The 18,380-nt window shown below is 44.5% G+C and overlaps 1 protein-coding gene across 9 annotated transcripts in view; it reads left to right on the forward strand.

Annotated features, from left to right (window-relative positions):
• Window positions 1-18,380, forward strand: part of R3HDM2 (R3H domain containing 2) — a 183,436-nt gene that overhangs the window by 31,005 nt on the left and 134,051 nt on the right. For 3 of the 9 annotated variants that reach the window (XM_032173278.2, XM_058426212.1, XM_058426217.1), the window contains exon 2: window positions 2,155-2,224. The exons of 3 other annotated variants lie outside the window; for them this stretch is intronic. Coding sequence is in view for 2 of the 6 variants with exons in the window: in XM_058426212.1 (XP_058282195.1) it covers window positions 2,155-2,224 (70 nt within the window). In the remaining 4 variants the exon portion in view is untranslated. Of the gene's footprint in view, window positions 1-2,154; window positions 2,225-16,047; window positions 16,187-18,380 lie in introns of those variants that run through there. 3 more of the 9 variants (XM_058426210.1, XM_058426211.1, XM_058426220.1) reach the window with 1 other exon arrangement.

The raw sequence follows: 18,380 nt of genomic DNA on the forward strand, positions 1-18,380 counted from the left end.
TGTGAAGTTATCTTTTAAGACATTTGGAATCCTTCATAGAAGTCTTATCAGCAGTGATTCTCTTATAGGTGTTTGCTACTTGGGTCAATTTAGCCTAAATGGTTCTAGGCTGTGAAGCACTCCTCAATGCTATGCTGGTAGCCAGATCTTTGACAATTGCTGCTGCCTCAGAAGATTGGATATGGGCCCCACAGAGGCAGAGAATGGTTAACTGCCAGATATGACTGCCATCTTATTTTCCAAGCATAAATTTTACCTTCTGAGAAAGGAAGAGAGGGCTAATTTCTGTATTTTTAGTAGAGACGGGGTTTCACCATGTTGGCCAGGCTGGTCTCGAACTCCTGACCTCGTGATTCGCCTGCCTTAGCCTCCCAAAGTGCTGGGATTATAGGCGTGAGCCACCGTGCCCAGCCCACAGTATTTCACTTTTAATTATGATATGATTACAATTAGGGCAAGAAAGTCAAAATTATGTTGCTCTTGATTGTCTTAATCAGAGTTAGAGAGTGACCTCTTGGTGTGACAAAGCTCTTAGTGTGAACCCAATGTGCCCACTTAAAAATTAGATGTATCTGGGCATGGCTTGAGTGCCAATGGGGAAAGGAAACTAGTAAATATTTTGCATAGGGGAGAACAAGGTATTTCATGGGAAAAAGTTTACCACAGGAGGAGTGTTTTAGGACCAGCACTAGTGGTGAAAATGGGAAAGGCAATATCCTCTGGCCATTCCTTCGCAACTTTAGCCAACTACTCCACGTTCCTAATGTCAAAACCATGATGTGCAGGGGCTATAAAAAAAAAAAAAACTAGAACTTTTTCATAGAAACCTTTGTTAAGATACAAGAGGGCAGACTTTCATGATGTGGTATTTGTGGAACAGGGTTATAAAACAAAATGGTGAGTTAAGGATATTCTCACTTTAGCATAGAACACAGTAGGGCTTGGGTGTTTTGAAGGCTTCCAAGAATACAGACTGACTTGGGCATATTAAGGGTTCCAGTGGTGGCCTCCTGAAATAGATTAAACAGCCAGCCCTCAGGGGTCTTGTAATAATAATAACTACTGCTTTTAGAGTGAAGAGATACTAAATTATGTACTTGCAATGCCTACTTCTATTCACAGAATAAAATTCTGCCTCTGGCCTCTTTTCACTTCTGCTTCTCATCTATTAAGAGAGATCCTAGTTTTGTTTGCTCAGTTCTAGACGATTTTTTTTTTTTTTTTTTTTTTTGAGATAGAGTTTTGCTCCTGCTGCCCAGGCTGGAGTGCGATGGTGTGATCTCGGCTCACTGCAATTTCTGCCTCCTGGGTTGAAGCCATTCTCCTCCCTCAGCCTCCCAAGTAGCTGAGATTACAGGTGCATGCCACCTTACCCAGTAATTTTTTGTATTTTTAGTAGAGATGGTGTTTCACCATATTGGCCAGGCTGATCTCAAACCTCTGACAGTAGGTGATCCACCTGCCTTGGCCTCCCAAAGTAAAGTGCTAGGGTTACAGGTGTGAGCCACCATGCCCAGCCTAGACTACTCTTTTTTTTTTTGAGAGAGTCTCACTCTGTCACCCAGCCTGGAGTGCAGTGGCATGATCTCAGCTCACTGCACCCTCTGCCTCCTGGGTTCAAGCAATTCTCTGGCTCAGCTTTCTGAGTAGCTGCAATTACAGGCGCCCGCCAACACACTCGGCTAATTTTTGTGTTTTTTTAGTAGAGATGGGGTTTCACCATCTTTGCTAGGCTGATCTTGAACTCCTGGCCTCGTGATCCACCTGCCTGGACCTCCCAAAGTGCTAGGATTATAGGCGTGAGCCACCGTGCCCAGCCTAGACGACTCTTTTTAATGAGTAAAAAACAGCTGAAGAATTTCAGGGAATAGACTGGGTGATTAATTTATGTTAGAAAGTGGTAGGCCAAGAAATGCTCATACAAAGAGGGAGTCAATGTAGAGAGGAACAAAATGCAGGGTTTTTTATTGTAAATCGACAGTGGGAATGGATATAGAGGGTTCAGGGCGGGGCAGTGTTAGGGGAAACATTGTGAGCCGAAGAAATTGGGAAAGATGATATTAACAGGTGCTGCTGTGGATTTTGAATTGGATCTAATATATTAAGGTTTAAAATTGCTTTTAACTTTTTTTTTTTTTTCCCCTCCTCCCCCAGAGGTTAGACTTGTTTCTTATATGTGATGCCATTCCAGCACTGGACTCATGGAGGCTGAGCATTTATTCAGGTAATAATAGATAACATTTATGGAGCACTTTCTGTGTTCCAGGCAACAAATTAAGTGTTATACATCTGTTCTCATTTAATCCTCACACAACCCCATGGTGTTGGAAGTGTTATTGTACCCATTTAGTAGATGAAGAAATTGAGATGCAGTGAGTGTATAAAGAGTGAGTTCAGTGCCGGGCGAGGTGGCTCACACCTGCACTTTGGGAGGCTGAGGTGGGCAGATCACCTTTTTTTTGTTGAGATGGAGTTTTGCTCTTGTTGCCAAGGCTGGAGTGCAGTGGCACCATCTCAACTCACCGCAACTTCCGCTCCCGGATTCAAGCGATTCTCCCGCCTCAGCTTCCTGAGTTGCTGGGATTACAGGCATGCACCACCACGCCAAGCTAGTTTTGTATTTTTAATAGAGGCAGGGTTTCTCCCTGTTGGTCAGGCTGGTCTCGAACTCCCGACCTTAGGTGGCCTGGCCGCCTCAGCCTCAAAGTGCTGGGATTACAGGCATGAGCCACCGCGCCCGGCTCTAATTTTTTTTTTTTTTGAAACAGAGTCTTGCCCTGTGGCCCAGGCTGGAGTGCAATGGCGCGATCTCAGCCACCTCTGCCTCCCAAGTTCAAATGATTCTCCTGTCTCACCCTCCCTAGATGCTGGGATTACAGGCGCCCACCACCATGCCCAGCTAATTTTTTTTGTATTTTTAGTAGAGACGGGGTTTCACCATGTTGGCCAGGCTGGTCTCGAACTCCTGACCTTGTGATCCACCCTCCTCGGCCTCCCAAAGTGCTGGATTTACAGGCGTGAGCCACTGCGCCCAGCCTTATAATTTTTTATAAAGTAGATAAAACGTTTTGAAATAGTTAAAGTGTATTTGCATGAATATCCATATAAGGTAAATATGTATAACTAGGGAATTCTTTCTTAAGAGGTGATTAATATAGATAACAGAAATCTCTTGATTTCTTCCTGCTTGAGATACTGTTCACAGGTATTTTCACCTTTAAGAAGCCTTATTAGAGTTTCTTATAGGACCTTTCTTGGTGCATTTAAATGCTTATATATGGATTACATTAATTGCAGTACTATGATATCAGTTACTGAGTGGCCAGCATTAATACATTTGTCCGATTTTTATTTTCTGTCTTTTTAAAAAAAGACCTTTATTGAAATATAGTTGACATACAGTAAACTGCACATATTAAAAGTATACATGCGCTATGTCAGTTCACTCACTGCAACCTCCGCCTCCCAGGTTCAAGTGATTCTCCTGCCTCGGCCTCCCGAGTAAATGGGACTACAAGTGCATGCCACCATGCCTGGCTAATTTTTGTATTTTCAGTAGAGACGGGGTTTCGCCATGTTGGCCAGGCTGGTCTAGAACTCCTGACCTCAAATGATCCGCCCGCCTCGGCCACCCAAAGTGCTGGGATTACAGGCATGAGCCACCACCGTGCCCGCTGTGCCATTTCTTTTCTTTCTTTTTTTTTTTTTTTTTGAGACAGACTCTTGCTCTGTCACCCAGGCTGGAGTGCAGTGGTGCGATCTCAGCTCACTTTAACCTCCGCCTCCCGGATTCAAGCGATTCTTACACCTCAGCCTCTCGAGTGGCTGGGATTACAGTTGTATGCCACCACACCCGGCTAATTTTTTGTATTTTTAGTAGAGATGGGATTTTTCCATGTTGGCCAGGCTAGTCTCAAACTCCTGACCTCAAGAGCCCGCCTCGGCCTCCCAAAGTGTTGGGATTTCAGATGAGAGCCACCACACCCAGCCTAGAGTAGAGCCATTTCTTGTAGAGTAGGTCTGCTAGTGATGAATTATGTCTTTCTGTTTTTCTGGGAATATCTTTTTCTCCTTTGTTTTTGAAGGATAGGTTTGCTGGATTTTGGGAATGCTTGGTTTGCATTATTTTAGCTTCCATGGTTTCTGATGAAAAATATGTGTTATCTTAAGGATCTCTTGTGTGATAAGACACTTTTGCTGCTTTCAAGATTGTCTTTGTCTTTGTTTTTTAACAGTTTGATTGTATGCCTAGGTGTAGATCTCTGAGTTTTTCCTGGTTGGAATTTATTGAGCTTCCTGGATGTATAGATTAGTGATTTTCATCAAATTTGAGCTTTTGGCCATTATTTTACTAAATATTATTCTTGCCCCTTTTTCTCCTCTCATAGGACTCCTAGTAAGTATTTGTTAGTATGCTTGATGGTGTCCCACAGGTCTCTCAGACTTTGTTCATTTTTCTTCATTCTTTTTTCTTTTTGTTCCCCAAACTGGATAATCTTTATGTTATTTTGTTTTATTTTATTTTATTAGAGATGAGGTCTTGCTGTGTTGCCCAGGCTGGAGTATAGTGGCTATTCACAGGCACTACGAGTTCAAGTGTACTATAGGCTGGGCGTCCTGGCTTATGCCTGTAATCCCAGCACTTTGGCAGGCCAAGGCAGGTGGATTACCTGAGGTCAAGAGTTCGAGACCAGTCTGGCCAATATGGTGAAACCCCATTTCTACTAAAAATTCCAAAATTAGCCAGGCATGTTGGTGGGTGCCTGTGGTCCCAGCTACTGGGGAGGCTGAGGCAGGAGAGTTGCTTGAACCTAGGAGGCAGAGGTTGCAGTGAGCCAAGATCGCACCATTGCACTCCAGCCTGGGCTACAGAGCGAGACTCCTTCTGAAAATAAATAAATAAATAAAAAAAATAAAATGAAATGCCAGGTGCAGTGGCTGATGCCTGTAATCCCAGCACTCTGGGAGGCCGAGGTGGGTGGATCACGAGGTCAGGAGATCGAGACCATACTGGCTAACATGGTGAAACCCCGTCTCTACTAAAAATACAAAAAATTAGCCGGGCATGGTGGCAGGCGCCTGTAGTCCCAGCTACTCCGGAAGCTGAGGCAGGAGAATGGCAGGAACCCAGGAGGTGGAGCTTGCAGTGAGCCGAGATGGCGCCACTGCACTCCAGCCTGGGAGACAGAGCAAGACTCTAGCAAAAAAAAAAAAGTGTACTATAGACGTAAACTGCTGGGCTCCCAACGTGCTGGGATTATAGACATGAGCCACCACACTCGGCCTTAGTTTTTTAAGATACTTCATTGTCTTTGGGCTTGAATAGCTTCCAATGAGGCGGAGGTTGTGGTGAGCCGAGATCGCGCCATTGCACTCCAGCCTGGGCAACAAGAGCGAAACTCCATCTCAAAAATAAAAAAAAGAGAGAGAGAATTCTGTTGTTATCTTTATCTTGGTTCTTCTATATGTCAGTGTTCCCCAGTCCCTGGGCCATGGACCAGTGCTGGTCCAAGAGGTAAGCGGCAGGCGAGTGAACATTACCCCCTGAACTCAGCCTCCTGTCAGATCAGCAGTGGCATTAGATTCTCTTAGGAGTGTGAACCCTATTGTGAACTGTGCACGTGAGGGATCTAGGTTGTATAGTCCTTAGGCAAATCTAATGCCTGATGATCTGAGGTGGAACAGTTTCATCCTGAAACCATCCCCTTACTGTCCATGGAAAATTTGTCTTCCACAAAACTGGTCCCTGGTGCCAAAAAGGTTGGAAACTGCTGTTATATGTGTCCTTTTGCTCTGGCTGCTTTTAAGATTTTCCCTTAGCTGGGTGTGGTGGTTCATGAAGCCTGTAGTCTCAGCTACTTGGGAGGCCTGAGGTAGGAGGATCACTTGAGCACAGGAGTTTGAGGTTGTAGAACACTATGATCGTGCCTGTGAATAGCCATTGAGCTCCAGACTGGGCAACACAGCGAGATGTCATCTCTTAAAAAAATAAAATAGCCATGCATGGTGGCTCATGCCTGTAATCCCAGCACTTTGGGAGGCCAAGGCGGGTGGATTACTTGAGGCCAGGAGTTTGAGACCAGCCTGGCCAACATGGCAAAACCCTCTCTCTACTAAAAATAAAAAAGTTAGCCAGGCATGGTGGTGCGTGCCTGTGGTCCCAGCTACTAGGGAGGCTGAGGTATAAGAATCACTTGAACCTGGGAGGAGGAGGTTGCAGTGAGCCAAGATTGCATCACTGCACTCTAGCCTGGGGCGACAGAGCAAGACCCTGTCTCAAAAAATATATATATATATGTTCTGGTAATGATGTGCCTTGGTATGGTTCATTGAGCTTCTTGAATCTGTGTGTTTATAGTTATACTCCAGTTTGGAAACTTTTAAATTATTATTTCTTTAAATTTTTTTCACTTTCTCTTCTTTGAAAAATGCACTGACAGATGTATTAGGTAGGCCTTTTTTTTTTTTTGAGGTGAAATCTCCCTCTGTTGCCCAGGCTGGAATGCAGTGGCAGGATGTCAGCTCACTGCAGCCTCAACCTTCTGGGCTGAAGCAGTCCTCCCACCTCAGCCCCTCAAATAGTTGAGACTACAGGCATACCAGGATAATTTATTAAAATTAAAAAAAATTTTTTTTTGTAGAGTTGGAGTCTTGCTTTATTGTCTAAACTGGCCTGCAACTCCTGGGCTCAAGCAGTGTTCCCACCTCTGCCTCCCAAAGTGGTGGGATTACAGATATGAGCCACCATGCCCAGCTATGCATTTTATTTCAGTATTTATTTTTTCTTGTTTCTGTTTTGGGTAGTTCTATTGCTATGTTCTCAAAATTTTTCCCCTGATTTTTTCTTCTGTAATTTCTAATCTGTTGTTAGTCCCATATAGTGTATTTTTAATCTCAAACAATTCAAAGTTTTTTGTTTTTTGTTTTTTTTACTTCTACCTGACATGCTCACTTTTTTTTTTTTTGAGATAGAGTTTTGCTCTTGTTGCCCAGGCTGGAGTGCAATGGCGTGATCTCAGCTCACTGCAACCTCCACCTCCCGGGTTGAAGCGATTCTCCTGCCTCGGACTCCCAAGTTGCTGGGATTACAGGTGCCCACCACCACACCTGGCTAATTTTTTGTATTTTTAGTAGAGACAGGATTTCGCCATGTTGGCCAGGCTGGTCTCAAACTCCTGACCTCAGGTAATCCACCCGCCTCAGCCTCCCACAGTGCTGGGATTACAGGCTTGAGCCACTGGGCCCGGCTGCTCACTTTTTACTATAGGTCTTTGCACATGTGGAATATAGTTGTAATATAACTTTTCAAGTGTCTGTACAGATTCTATAATTTGTATCATTTATCAGTCATTTATTTTAACTTTTCATTGTGAAACAAGTATAGATTTATAGGAAGTTGCAAAAAGAGTATAGGAATATCCTATGATATCCTTTTACTCAGTGTCTTCCATTGGTAACATCACATAACTATAGTACAACATTAAAGTTAGGAAGTAGCCATTGGTAAAATTTACAGTTTATTCAGATTTGTCCAGTTTTACATGTACTTGTATTTGTGTATGTTGGTCTTTGAATTTCATAATGTGTGAATTTGTGTATCCACCATCACTGTGAAGATGCAGAACAGTTCCATCCCCACAAGGATCTTTCTTGTTGCCCTTTTATAACTACACCTCCCTCCCTCCACCCCATTCCCTGGAAACCACTAATATGTTCTCCATCTCTATAATATTGTTATTTCAAAAATATTACATAGATGGAATCCTACAGTATATACAGTTGGCTTTTTTTCTTTTTGAGATTGGCTTACCCCAACCCCTGACCCAGTTAGCTTAATTATCTGGAGATTCATCAAAGTTGTTACATGTATCAATAATTTGTTCCTTTTGATTGCTGAGTAGTGTTCCGTGGTGTCGCTGTATGCGTTTGCTTAATCATTCACCTATTGAAGGACTTCTGTGTTGGTTCCAATTTTCATCTATTGCATATAAAGCTACTATGAATATTCATATACAGATTTTTGTATAATTATTAGTTTTTATTTGTCTGTGATAAATGCTTAAGAGTCTAATTGCTAGAGGTATGGTAATTACGTATTTCTTTTCTTTTCTTTTTTTTTTTTTTTTTTTTGATGAGATGGAGTTTTGTTCTTGTTGCCCAGGCTGGAGTGCAGTGGCACGATCTCGGCTCACTGCAACCTCCGCTTCCCAGGTTCAAGTGATTCTTCTGCCTCAGGCTCCTGAGTAGCTGGGATCACAGGCGACCACCACCACACCTGGCTAATTTCCTGTATTTTTAGTAGAGACAGGGTTTCACCATGTTGGCCGGGCTGGTCTCAGACTCCTGACCTCAGGTAATCCACCCGCCTCACCTCCCAAAGTGCTGGGCTTGCAGGCGTGGTGAGCCACCTCGCCCAGCCTGGTAATTACATATTTCTTTCTTCCTTTTTTTTTGAGACGGATTTCACTCTGTCATCAAGGCTGGAGTGCAGCCATACGATCATGGCTCACTGCAGCCTCGAACTCCTGGGCTCAAGTGATCCTCTTGCCTCAGCCTCCCAAAGTGCTGAGACCACTGGTACATTCCGCCTTGCTTGGCTAATTGTTTTATTTTTTGTAAAGATGGGGTCTCACTGTGTTGCCAAGCTGGTCTTGAACTCCTGAGCTCTAGTGATCTTCCTGCCTCAGCCTCCCAAAGTGCTGGGATTTCAGATGTGAGCCACTGCATTTGGCCTCAGTCCTATTTTCTTCACTCAGGGAGCATGCTGGACTCTGCCCTTGCTCCCCCTAGAGTCTCCTTGCCTGTTACATTCCTTGGAAACACTGTTTGGGGATTAAGCCTGATAATCACAGGACTCACCTCATTTGTTTCCCATCTCCCAGGAATCACTATCCTTCACTGCCTGATGCCCAGTAACTTGAAAACCATTGTTTCATATATTTTTTCTTTTTCTTTTTTTAGTTATTTCTCCTAGGAAGGTATTTTGATTCTTGTTACTCTGTTAGCCAGAAGTGGAATCCCCTCCCCCAACCTGTAAAGTTTTCATTAGCATTATTACACCTATTGTTACTGACTACTATCCAATAATTCCTTTCTTTCTCGAGTTCTTAAAAAGGGAATGGCAGCCAAATAGAGCTAAGACAAAAAAGATACTTCTGATGTTGTTCAGTGTCTCTTGAAGCCCACATAATTCCAGAAAATTGCAAATCAATCAGATACAGGCTTGGAGCTAGAAGTAGGTCAGCTACCATAGCACAAGATGATGGTGTGAAAATATTTTAGTGACAGCTTGTGCATGATAATATATCCTTTCTTTTTCAGGGTTCTTTTTGGATATAATGCTGAATTCTGGGTGTTATCATATGCTTTTTTTCTATTCTAATCTTTTTATTCTTTGTTAAAAAATATGGTCATGCTTATAAAATCACAACTTCTACATTTAAAGGGTAGGTTGGCCAATTAAAGCAGCCTTTCCAACCTAAGTGCATCTAGCCAGGTAATTCTTTCTGAGCTTTATTATTTGTTTTAGAGCTTAGATCAGAGTTTGACAATGTAGCGTATATACTAAGATTTCTTAAAGATTTATCTGTGTATTCCAAGGTGTGCTTATCTGTGTAAAAAACTCAGCAAGACATGGCATTGCCAACAGGCTATCAAACATTTGAAATATTCCTTTGGAGTTATTTTCTGGAATTAGGCCACTTTTCAATAATTAGGTGACTTTGAGCTCTTGGAGTCATCTCCTAGAACCACCTTTGGAATGGAGCTGCCCTGTGCTAGTCTTACCAGTAGAGTTTTATTTGTATTTCCAGCCTGTTGCTTCTGCTGATGAACCTGGGTATAGCTTTGTATATTAGTCAGCTATTTTCAACATTGCCTATCATGGTGCTTTGCGAGTGGTTACTCAGTAGTTATTTGCTGCATGAACGAATGTCTCTTCATTAAGTCACTGCATCAGTCACTTCCCTCCTAACATTTCAGGGGAGCTTTCCTTTTCTTTCCATCTCTATCCTTTTGGTTATTTTCTTTCTTGCTTGCATTTCCTCTGGAGGGTAAACCAAGAAGGCAAAGGAGATGAGCCCAAAACCATTCTGTTGTTTATTAGTAACCCTGATAAGAAAAAAGTATTATATGAGAAAGGATTGAAATACTTGGTGAAAATGAGATTTTGGAGTTAATGCTGGATTTCATTTTTTTCATTCTATTTCTCCCACTACTAGTTATGGATTCGGTTTTTGCTGTTTTTTCTTTTCTTCAAAGCCCTGACCATCTTTTTTTTCTTTAATTTATAGCTAGTGATGTCCTCTTACATTTTATTTTATTTCTCATTTTTATAAGTTTTTCCCCCTCCATATGGAAGCCTCTCCCATGTGGAGTCCTAATTCGGGAAAAGGAGTCAGGCTGGCGGGACCAAGGGAAAGCAAAAAGAGAAGGCAGATAAGCTGTAAATCTGCCTTCGTGGTCCAGGACACATAGCCCTCCTGCGCAAATAACCCATAATCTTCCTGCACCCAGCTATCACCAGACCCTCAGCTGATAGAAAAATGCAAGTTAGCTCACTGCAACCTTGACATTGTCAGTACTGCACAAGGTGTTATCATTAACCCTCTTCAGCACACAGCACAAGTACCATCTTATAGAATCCCCAGCAAGCCTTTGTGTCTCCTGGCAGCCATTTCTTCTCTTGCTGACTTGTCGTTTGCTTCCTTACAACATATTTTCCTACTTTCTCTAATAAATAAATATGCCTTTCTTTACCTACAACTGTCTTGGTAAATTCTTTTTACTGCCTGCATGACACTGGCCCCAGATAGTTGCCACTCAAGATACTCCTCTTCTTTATCCCTTTAAATATTGGTGTGTCTTGGCCAGGTGTGGTGGCTCACGCCTGTAATCCCAGCACCTTGGGAGGCTGAGGCAGGCAGATCACCTGAGGTCATGAGTTCGAGGTCAGCCTGGCCAACATGGTGAAACCCCATCTCTACTAAAAATACAAAAATTAGGCCAGGCACGGTGGCTCATGCTTGTAATCCCAGCACTTTGGGAGGCTGAGGCGGGCGGATCACGAGGTCAGGAGATCGAGACCACGGTGAAACCCCGTCTCTACTAAAAATACAAAAAAATTAGCCAGGCGTAGTGGCGGGCACCTGTAGTCCCAGCTGCTCGGAGAGGCTGAGGCAGGAGAATGGCGTGAACCCGGGAGGCAGAGCTTGCAGTGAGCCGAGATTGCGCCACTGCACTCCAGCCTGGGCGACGAAGCGAGACTGTCTTAAAAAAAAAAAAAAAAAAAAAAAAAAAAAAAAAAAAAAAAAAAAAAAAAAAAAATACAAAAATTAGGCAGGCATGGTGGCAGGCGCCTGTAATCCCAGCTACTTGGGAGGCTGAGGCAAGAGAATCGCTTGAACCCAGGAGGTGGAGGTTGCAGTGAGCTGATATCCTGCCATTGCACTCCAACCTGGGGGACAAGAGCGAGACTTCGTCAAAAAAAAAAAAAAAAAAAATTAGTCTGTCTTGAGGCCCCTGCTTCTCTTCTAGCCTTTTCTTTGGTTACTCTGCCACTGTTTTCATTGTGTTTTCTCCCTCTGTGACCCTGTTTAAAATCCAAGGTTTCAACTACTCTCAGTTTGGTGTTCTAGATTTCCAGTTCCACTGGTGTAACTATCCACTAGACACTTTAATTTTATCCGTCCATAGGCATAACATATTTATTATGTATGAAACAGAACTTTTTCTTTCCAAACTGGTTTCTTCTTCAGTATTCATATTTCAGTGATTAGAAATATTATCCACTCAGTGGTTCTCAAACTTTTTGGTATCAGAACCCCTCAACACTCTTAAAAATGATTGAAGTCTCCAGAGAACTTTTGTCTTTGTGAGTTATAACATTAAATATTAATGATTAGAAGTTAAAACTGAGAAAATTTAAAATACCTATTTTTAAAAAGTATGAATTTACTAAAAGTGACAGTAAACCTGTGTCCAGAATTGGTGGGTTCTTGGTCTCACTGACTTCAAGAATGAAGCGGCAGACCCTTGCGGTGAGTGTCACAGTTCTTAAAGGCAGCGTGTCCGGAATTTGTGCCTTCTGATGCTCAGATGTGTTCGGAGTTTCTTCCTTCCAGTGGGTTCGTGGTCTCGCTGGCTTCAGGAGTGAAGCTGCAGACCCTTGCAGTGAGTGTTACAGCTCTTAAGGCAGCGCGTCTGGAGTTCTTTGTTCCTCCTAGTGGGTTCGTGGTCTCACTGGCTTCAGGAGTGAAGCTGCAGACCTTCGCGGTGAGTGTTACAGCTCATAAAGGCAGTGTGGACCAAAAGAGTGGGCAGCAGCAAGATTTATTGCAAAGAGCGAAAGAACAAAGCTTCCACAGTGTGGAAGGGGACCTGAGCGGGTTGCCACTGCTGGCTGGGGCAGCCTGCTTTTATTGTCTTATCTGGCCCCACCCACATCCTGCTGATTGATCCATTTTACAGAGAGCTGATTGGTCTGTTTTACAGAGAGCTGATTGGTCTGTTTTGACAGGGTGCTGATTGGTGCATTTACAGTTCCTGAGCTAGACACAAAAGTTCTCCACCTCCCCACGTGCCTGTAGTCCTAGCTACTCGGAGAGGCTGAGGCAGGAGAATGGCGTGAACCCGGGAGGCGGAGCTTACAGTGAGCCAGGATTGCGCCACTGCACTCCAGCCTGGGCGACAAGAGTGAGACTCCGTCTCAAAAAAAAAAAAAAAAAAAGTTCTCCACCTCCCCACTAGATTAGCTAGATACAGCCCACTAGATTAGCTAGATACAGAGTGTCGATTGGTGTGTTTACAAACCTTGAGCTAGATACAGAGTGCCTATTGGTGCATTCACAATCCCTTAGCTAGACATAAAGGTTCTCCAAGTCCCCACCAGATTAACTAGATACAGAGTGCCGATTGGTGCATTCACTAACCTTGAGCTAGACACAGGGTGCTGACTGGTGAGTTTACAAACCTTGAGCTAGATACAGAGTGCTGATTAGTGTATTTACAATCCCTTAGCTAGATATAAAGATTCTCCAAGTCCCCAGCAGACTCAGGAGCCCACCTGGCTTCACCCAGTGGATCCTGCACTGGGGCTGCAGGTGGAGCTGCCTGCCAGTCCTGCACAGTGGGCCCGCACTCCTCAGCCCTTGGGTTGTTGATGGGACTGGGCGCCCTGGAGCAGGGGGCGGCCGGCGCTTGGGGAGGCTCAGGCCGCGCAGGAGTCCACGGTGTGGGGGAGGCTCAGGCATGGCGGGCTGCAGGTACTGAGCCCTGCCCCGCCGGGAGGAGGCTAAGGCCTGGCGAGAAGTCAAGCACAGCAGCTGCTGGCCCAGGTGCTAAGCCTCTCACTGCCTGGGCTGGCGGGGTCCGCTGAGCCCACGCCCACCCAGAACTTGTGCTGGCCCGCAAGCGCCGGGTGTGCAGCCCCGGTTCCCGCCCACGCCTCTCCCTCCATACCTCTCTGCAAGCTGAGGGAGCCGCCTCCCACAGTGCAGCGGTGGGCTGAAGGGCTCCTCAAGTGCTGCCAAAGTGGGAGCCCAGGCAGAGGAGGCGCCGAGAGCGAGTGAGGGCTGCGAGGGCTGCCAGCACGCTGTCACCTCTCAAACCCATTGCATGTTAACATAAATTTTTATGAAAAATAACTTTTTACAAAACAGCAGCAACAAAATTTGGTGAGAAATGTGGCATTTTTTTCATTTTTGTAATTATTTTTAATGATGGTACTAATAGAAGACAGCTGGATTCTCATAACTGCATTTTCATTCAAATTGGTTACAATATTCCATTTTATATATCTTCTGGAAAATGCTACTATACACCCATGAGAGCATGACAGTGAAAAAGACAAACAGGGTTTTACTACTACTGTGAAAATGGTTTTGACCATGTAGGTTCCGTGAAAGTCTTGGGGATTCCCAGGGGTTCCAGGCCACACTTTGAGAGCTGCTCTTCTGTCTAGTACCCCAGGTGTCTTCTTAGATGTCTTCTCTCCCAGTCATTACACACATATGTTACTACGTTTTTTTTTTTGGAGATGGGGTCCTGCTCTATTGCCCAGGCTGGAGTGCAGGGCTCACCACAGCCTCGACCTCTCAGGATCAAGTGATCCTCCCACCTCAGCCTCCCAACTAGCTGGGCCCACAGGTGTGTGCCACCACACCCAGATAAAAGTCTTAAAGTTAGGCCAGGCATGGTGGCTCGCCTGTAATCCCAGCACTTTGGGAGGCTGAGGCGGGCGGATCGCGAGGTCAGAAGATCGAGACCATCCTGGCTAACACGGTGAAACCCCCCTCTACTAAAAATACAAAAAATTAGCTGGGTGTGGTAGCAGGCGCCTGTAAGTCCCAGCTACTTGGGAGGCTGAGGCAGGAGAATGGCGTGAACCCAGGAGGTGGAGCTTGCAGTGAGCCGAGATTGTGCCACTGCACTCCAGCCTGGGCGACAGAGCAAGACTCTGTCTCAAAAAAAAAAAAAAAAGTCTTAAAAAGTTTTTATCTCCTCAATGTATCTTAAGTCAGAGTCCCCTCATTCTACAGCCAGAGTACTTTTCTTCTTCGTTTTTTTTTTTTGTTTGTTTGTTTGAGATGGAGTCTCACTCTGTTGCCCAGGCTGGAGTACAGTGGCGCGATCTCACGATATCTGCTCACTGCAACCTCCACCTCCTGGGTTCAAGCAGTTCTCTGCCTCAGCCTCCTGAATAGCTGGGATTACAGGCACCTGCCACCACGTCCAGCTAATTTTAGTATTTTTAGTAGAGATGGAGTTTCACCATTTTGGCCGGGCTGGTCTTGAACTCCTGACCTCGTGATCCACCCGCCTTGGCCTCCCAAAGTGCTGGCATTACAGGCGTGAGCGACCACGCCTGGCCTGGGCCAGAGTACTTTTCACATTTTTTTCTATCTAGTGTTTTTGCCTCTCTTCTTTTTTTTTCGAAGCCATTCACGTTGTAGAAAAAGTAATCTTTCCAAAATAGAAATCTGATGATGTAACTCCTTTCCAAAAGTCCTTTATGAGTTTCTTACAGCTTTATTAGTATGTAAGACTTTTTATAATCCTGTTTCTACTAACCTCTGTAGATTCTTATTAAGCCATTCATTTCTCCATGAATACCTTTATGTTATAGCTTTCTTTATGCAATACTTGCGGCTCTGAGAAAAAATCATGGTGACCTGTATATCTGTATTAACAGTGTTGAGTTTGCACATATGTACTTTACATATGTTATTTTTTTAGACAGCCTTCCAAAAGAAATACTCTTATTATTCTGTTTTATAGATGAGGAAACTGAGACAGATGATTGATCTCTTGTTAAACCTCTAAGATAATCTCAAGGAACATAGGCTTGTTTCCTTACTTTTCTTTTCCTTTTCTTTTTTTTTTTTTTTTGAGACGGAGTCTCGCTCTGTCACCCAGGCTGGAGTGCAGTGGCGTGATCTTGGTTCACTGCAAGCTCTGCCTCCCGGGTTCATGCCATTCTCCTGCCTCAGCCTCCCGAGTAGCTGGGACTACAGGCGCCCACCACCGTGCCCGGCTAATTTTTTTGTTGTTCTTGTATTTTTAGTAGAGACGGTTTCACCGTGGTCTTGATCTCCTGACCTCGTGATCCACCCGCCTTGGCCTCCCAAAGTGCTGGGATTACAGGCGTGAGCCACCGCGCCAGGCCTGTTTCCATACTTTTCTATTTGGCTAAATATTACTTATCCTGGAGGATCAGGCTTAAGTATTCCCTCCTTCTGAAGCCTTTCCAACGGTCTGATTTAGATACCTGCTCCCTCCATGGCTTACCTTGTGAGCAGCTCGAGCTAGCCCTTAACATAATACAGTTTTTACTTGTTTGTCAGGGAATTTTATTTCTTTGGAACAGGAATATTAGATTGCATCTAATATTTATTCCCAGAACAAATGTGCATATTGAGGTCCTCAAAATCTGATATCCCTCTGGACCTTCTTATTCTGGTCATTCTAAGCAAGCAGGACCCTCAGTTTAGGAGGAGCTGTAAAACAGATACTATTATTATTATTATTATTTTCTTTGTTTTTGAGACGAAGTCTCGCTCTGTTACCCAGGCTGGAGTGCAGTGGCATGATCTTGGCTCACCGCAACCTCCGCCTCCTGGGTTCAAGCGATTCTCCTGCATCAGCCTCCTGAGTAGCTGGGATTACAGGCACCCACCATCATGCCCAGGTAATTTTTTTTTTTTTTTTGTATTTTTATAGAGACGGGGTTTCACCATGTTGGCCAGGGTGGTCTTGAACTTCTGACCTCAGGTGATCCACTCACCTTGGCCTTCCAAAGTGCTGGGATTACAGGCGTTAGCCAGTGTGCCCGGCCGATCATGTTATTATTAATTCTTCCAGATTTTACAAATTGTGATCCCAATGTATTAGTTTAAAGAAGACTTAATAATAACACAAAATAATAGCTAACCTTTATTTATTTATTTAGAGACAGGGTCTCGCTCCAGGTTGGAGTGCAATGGCGTGACCACAGCTCACTGCAGCCTTGACCTCCTTGGCTCAAGCGATCCTCTCACCTCAGCCTCCCAAGTAGCTGGGACTACAGGCATGCACCACCACATTTGGCTAATACAAAAATTTTTTTGGCTGGGCACTGTGGCTCACGCCTATAATCCCAGAACTTTGGGAGGCCAAGGCCAGTGGATCACCTGAGGTCAGGAGTTCAAGACTAGCCTGGCCACCATGGTGAAACCCCGTCTTTACTAAAAATACAAAAATTAGCCAGGCCTGGTGGTGCATGCCTGTAAACCCAGCTATTCAGGAGGCTGAGGCATGAGAATTGCTTGAACCCGGGAGGCAGAGGTTGCAGTGAGAGGTTGCCGTCAGGCGAGATCACGCCATTGCACTCCAGACTGGGCAACAAGAGCAAAAGTCCGTCTCAAAAATAAATAAATAAATAAAAATTATTTTATTTTTTAACAATTTTTAAATTATTTATTTATTTTTGAGATGGAGTCTCGCTCTGTTGCCCAGGCTGGAGTGCAGTGGCGTGATCTCAGCTCACTGCAAGCTCCGCTTCCTGGGTTGAAGCCATTCTCCTGCCTCAGCCTCCCGAGTAGCTGGGACTACAGGTGCCTGCCACCACGTGATTTCACTGTGTTAGCCAGGGGATTTCACTGTGTTAGCCAGGATGGTCTCGATCTCCTGACCTGGTGATCCGCCTGCCTCGGCCTCCCAAAGTGCTGGGATTACAGGTGTGAGCCACCGTGCTCGGCCTTTTTTGTTGTTGTTGTTGGCTGGGCTCACGCCTGTCATCCCAGCACTTTGAGAGGCTGAGGCAGGCAGATTACTTGAGATCAGGAGTTTGAGACCAGCCTGGCCAACATGGTGAAACCCTGTCTATACTAAAAATACAAAAATTAGCTGGGCATGGTGGTGCATGCCTGTAATTCCAGGTGCTCAGGAGGCTGAGGCAGGAGAATTGCTTGAGGCCAGGAGTCTGAGACCAGCCTGGACAACATAGTGAAACTTTACAAAAAAAAAAACCAAATTAGCCAGATGTGTTGGTGTGTGCTTATAGTCCCAGGTATTTGGGAGACTGAGGTAGGAGGATCGCTTGAGCCTAGGAGGTTGAGGCTGCAGTGAGCCACGATTGTGTCATTGCACTCTAGCCTGAACAATAGAGACCCTGCCTCCAAAAAGAAAAAAAAAGTCTGGGTGCAGTGGCTCATATCTGTAGTCCCAGCACTTTGGGAGGTTGAGTTGGGAGGATCACTTGAATCCAGGAGTTAGAGACCAGCCTGGGCAACACAGGGAGACCCCATCTCTACAAAAGTAAAAAAAAAAAAAAATTAGCCTGGCATGGTGGTGCATGTGTATAGTTTGAGCTACTCAGGAGGCTGATAGGAGGATTGCTTGAGTCTGAGAGGTTGAGGCTGCAGTGAGTCATGATTATACCACTACACTCCAGCCTGGGCCTCAGAGCGAGACCCTGTGTGTCTGTCTCTCTGTTTCTCTCTCTATATATATCTCTATCCCTTCTCTCTCTATATATGTATATATAAAATTGCAATTCTCAGCCTCTTGCCCACCTAATTCTCACTTTCCTGTGAATAACATCAATAAAACATGTCACATTTTAGTTGTGATTTATGAAGTCGATACCATTTTCCTTCTCTCAGTAAGTTATATTGTTTAATTCTAGAATCCTGTTTTCTTTTCTTTATTAGAGATACATCTGAATTTTATCTTTTTGATGGGATTCATTTGCCCATTCTTTTTTTTTTTTTTTTTGAGACAGAGTCTTGCTCTGTTGCCCAGGCTGGAGTGCAGTGGTACGATCTCGGCTCACTGCAACCTCCGCCTCGTGGATTGAAGAGATTCTCCTGTCTCAACCTCCCGAGTAGCTGGGATTACATTAC

The sequence above is a fragment of the Hylobates moloch genome, unplaced genomic scaffold, assembly GCF_009828535.3.
Source record: "Hylobates moloch isolate HMO894 unplaced genomic scaffold, HMol_V3 SCAFFOLD_13, whole genome shotgun sequence".
In the NCBI taxonomy this organism is placed as follows: Eukaryota; Metazoa; Chordata; class Mammalia; order Primates; family Hylobatidae; genus Hylobates; species Hylobates moloch.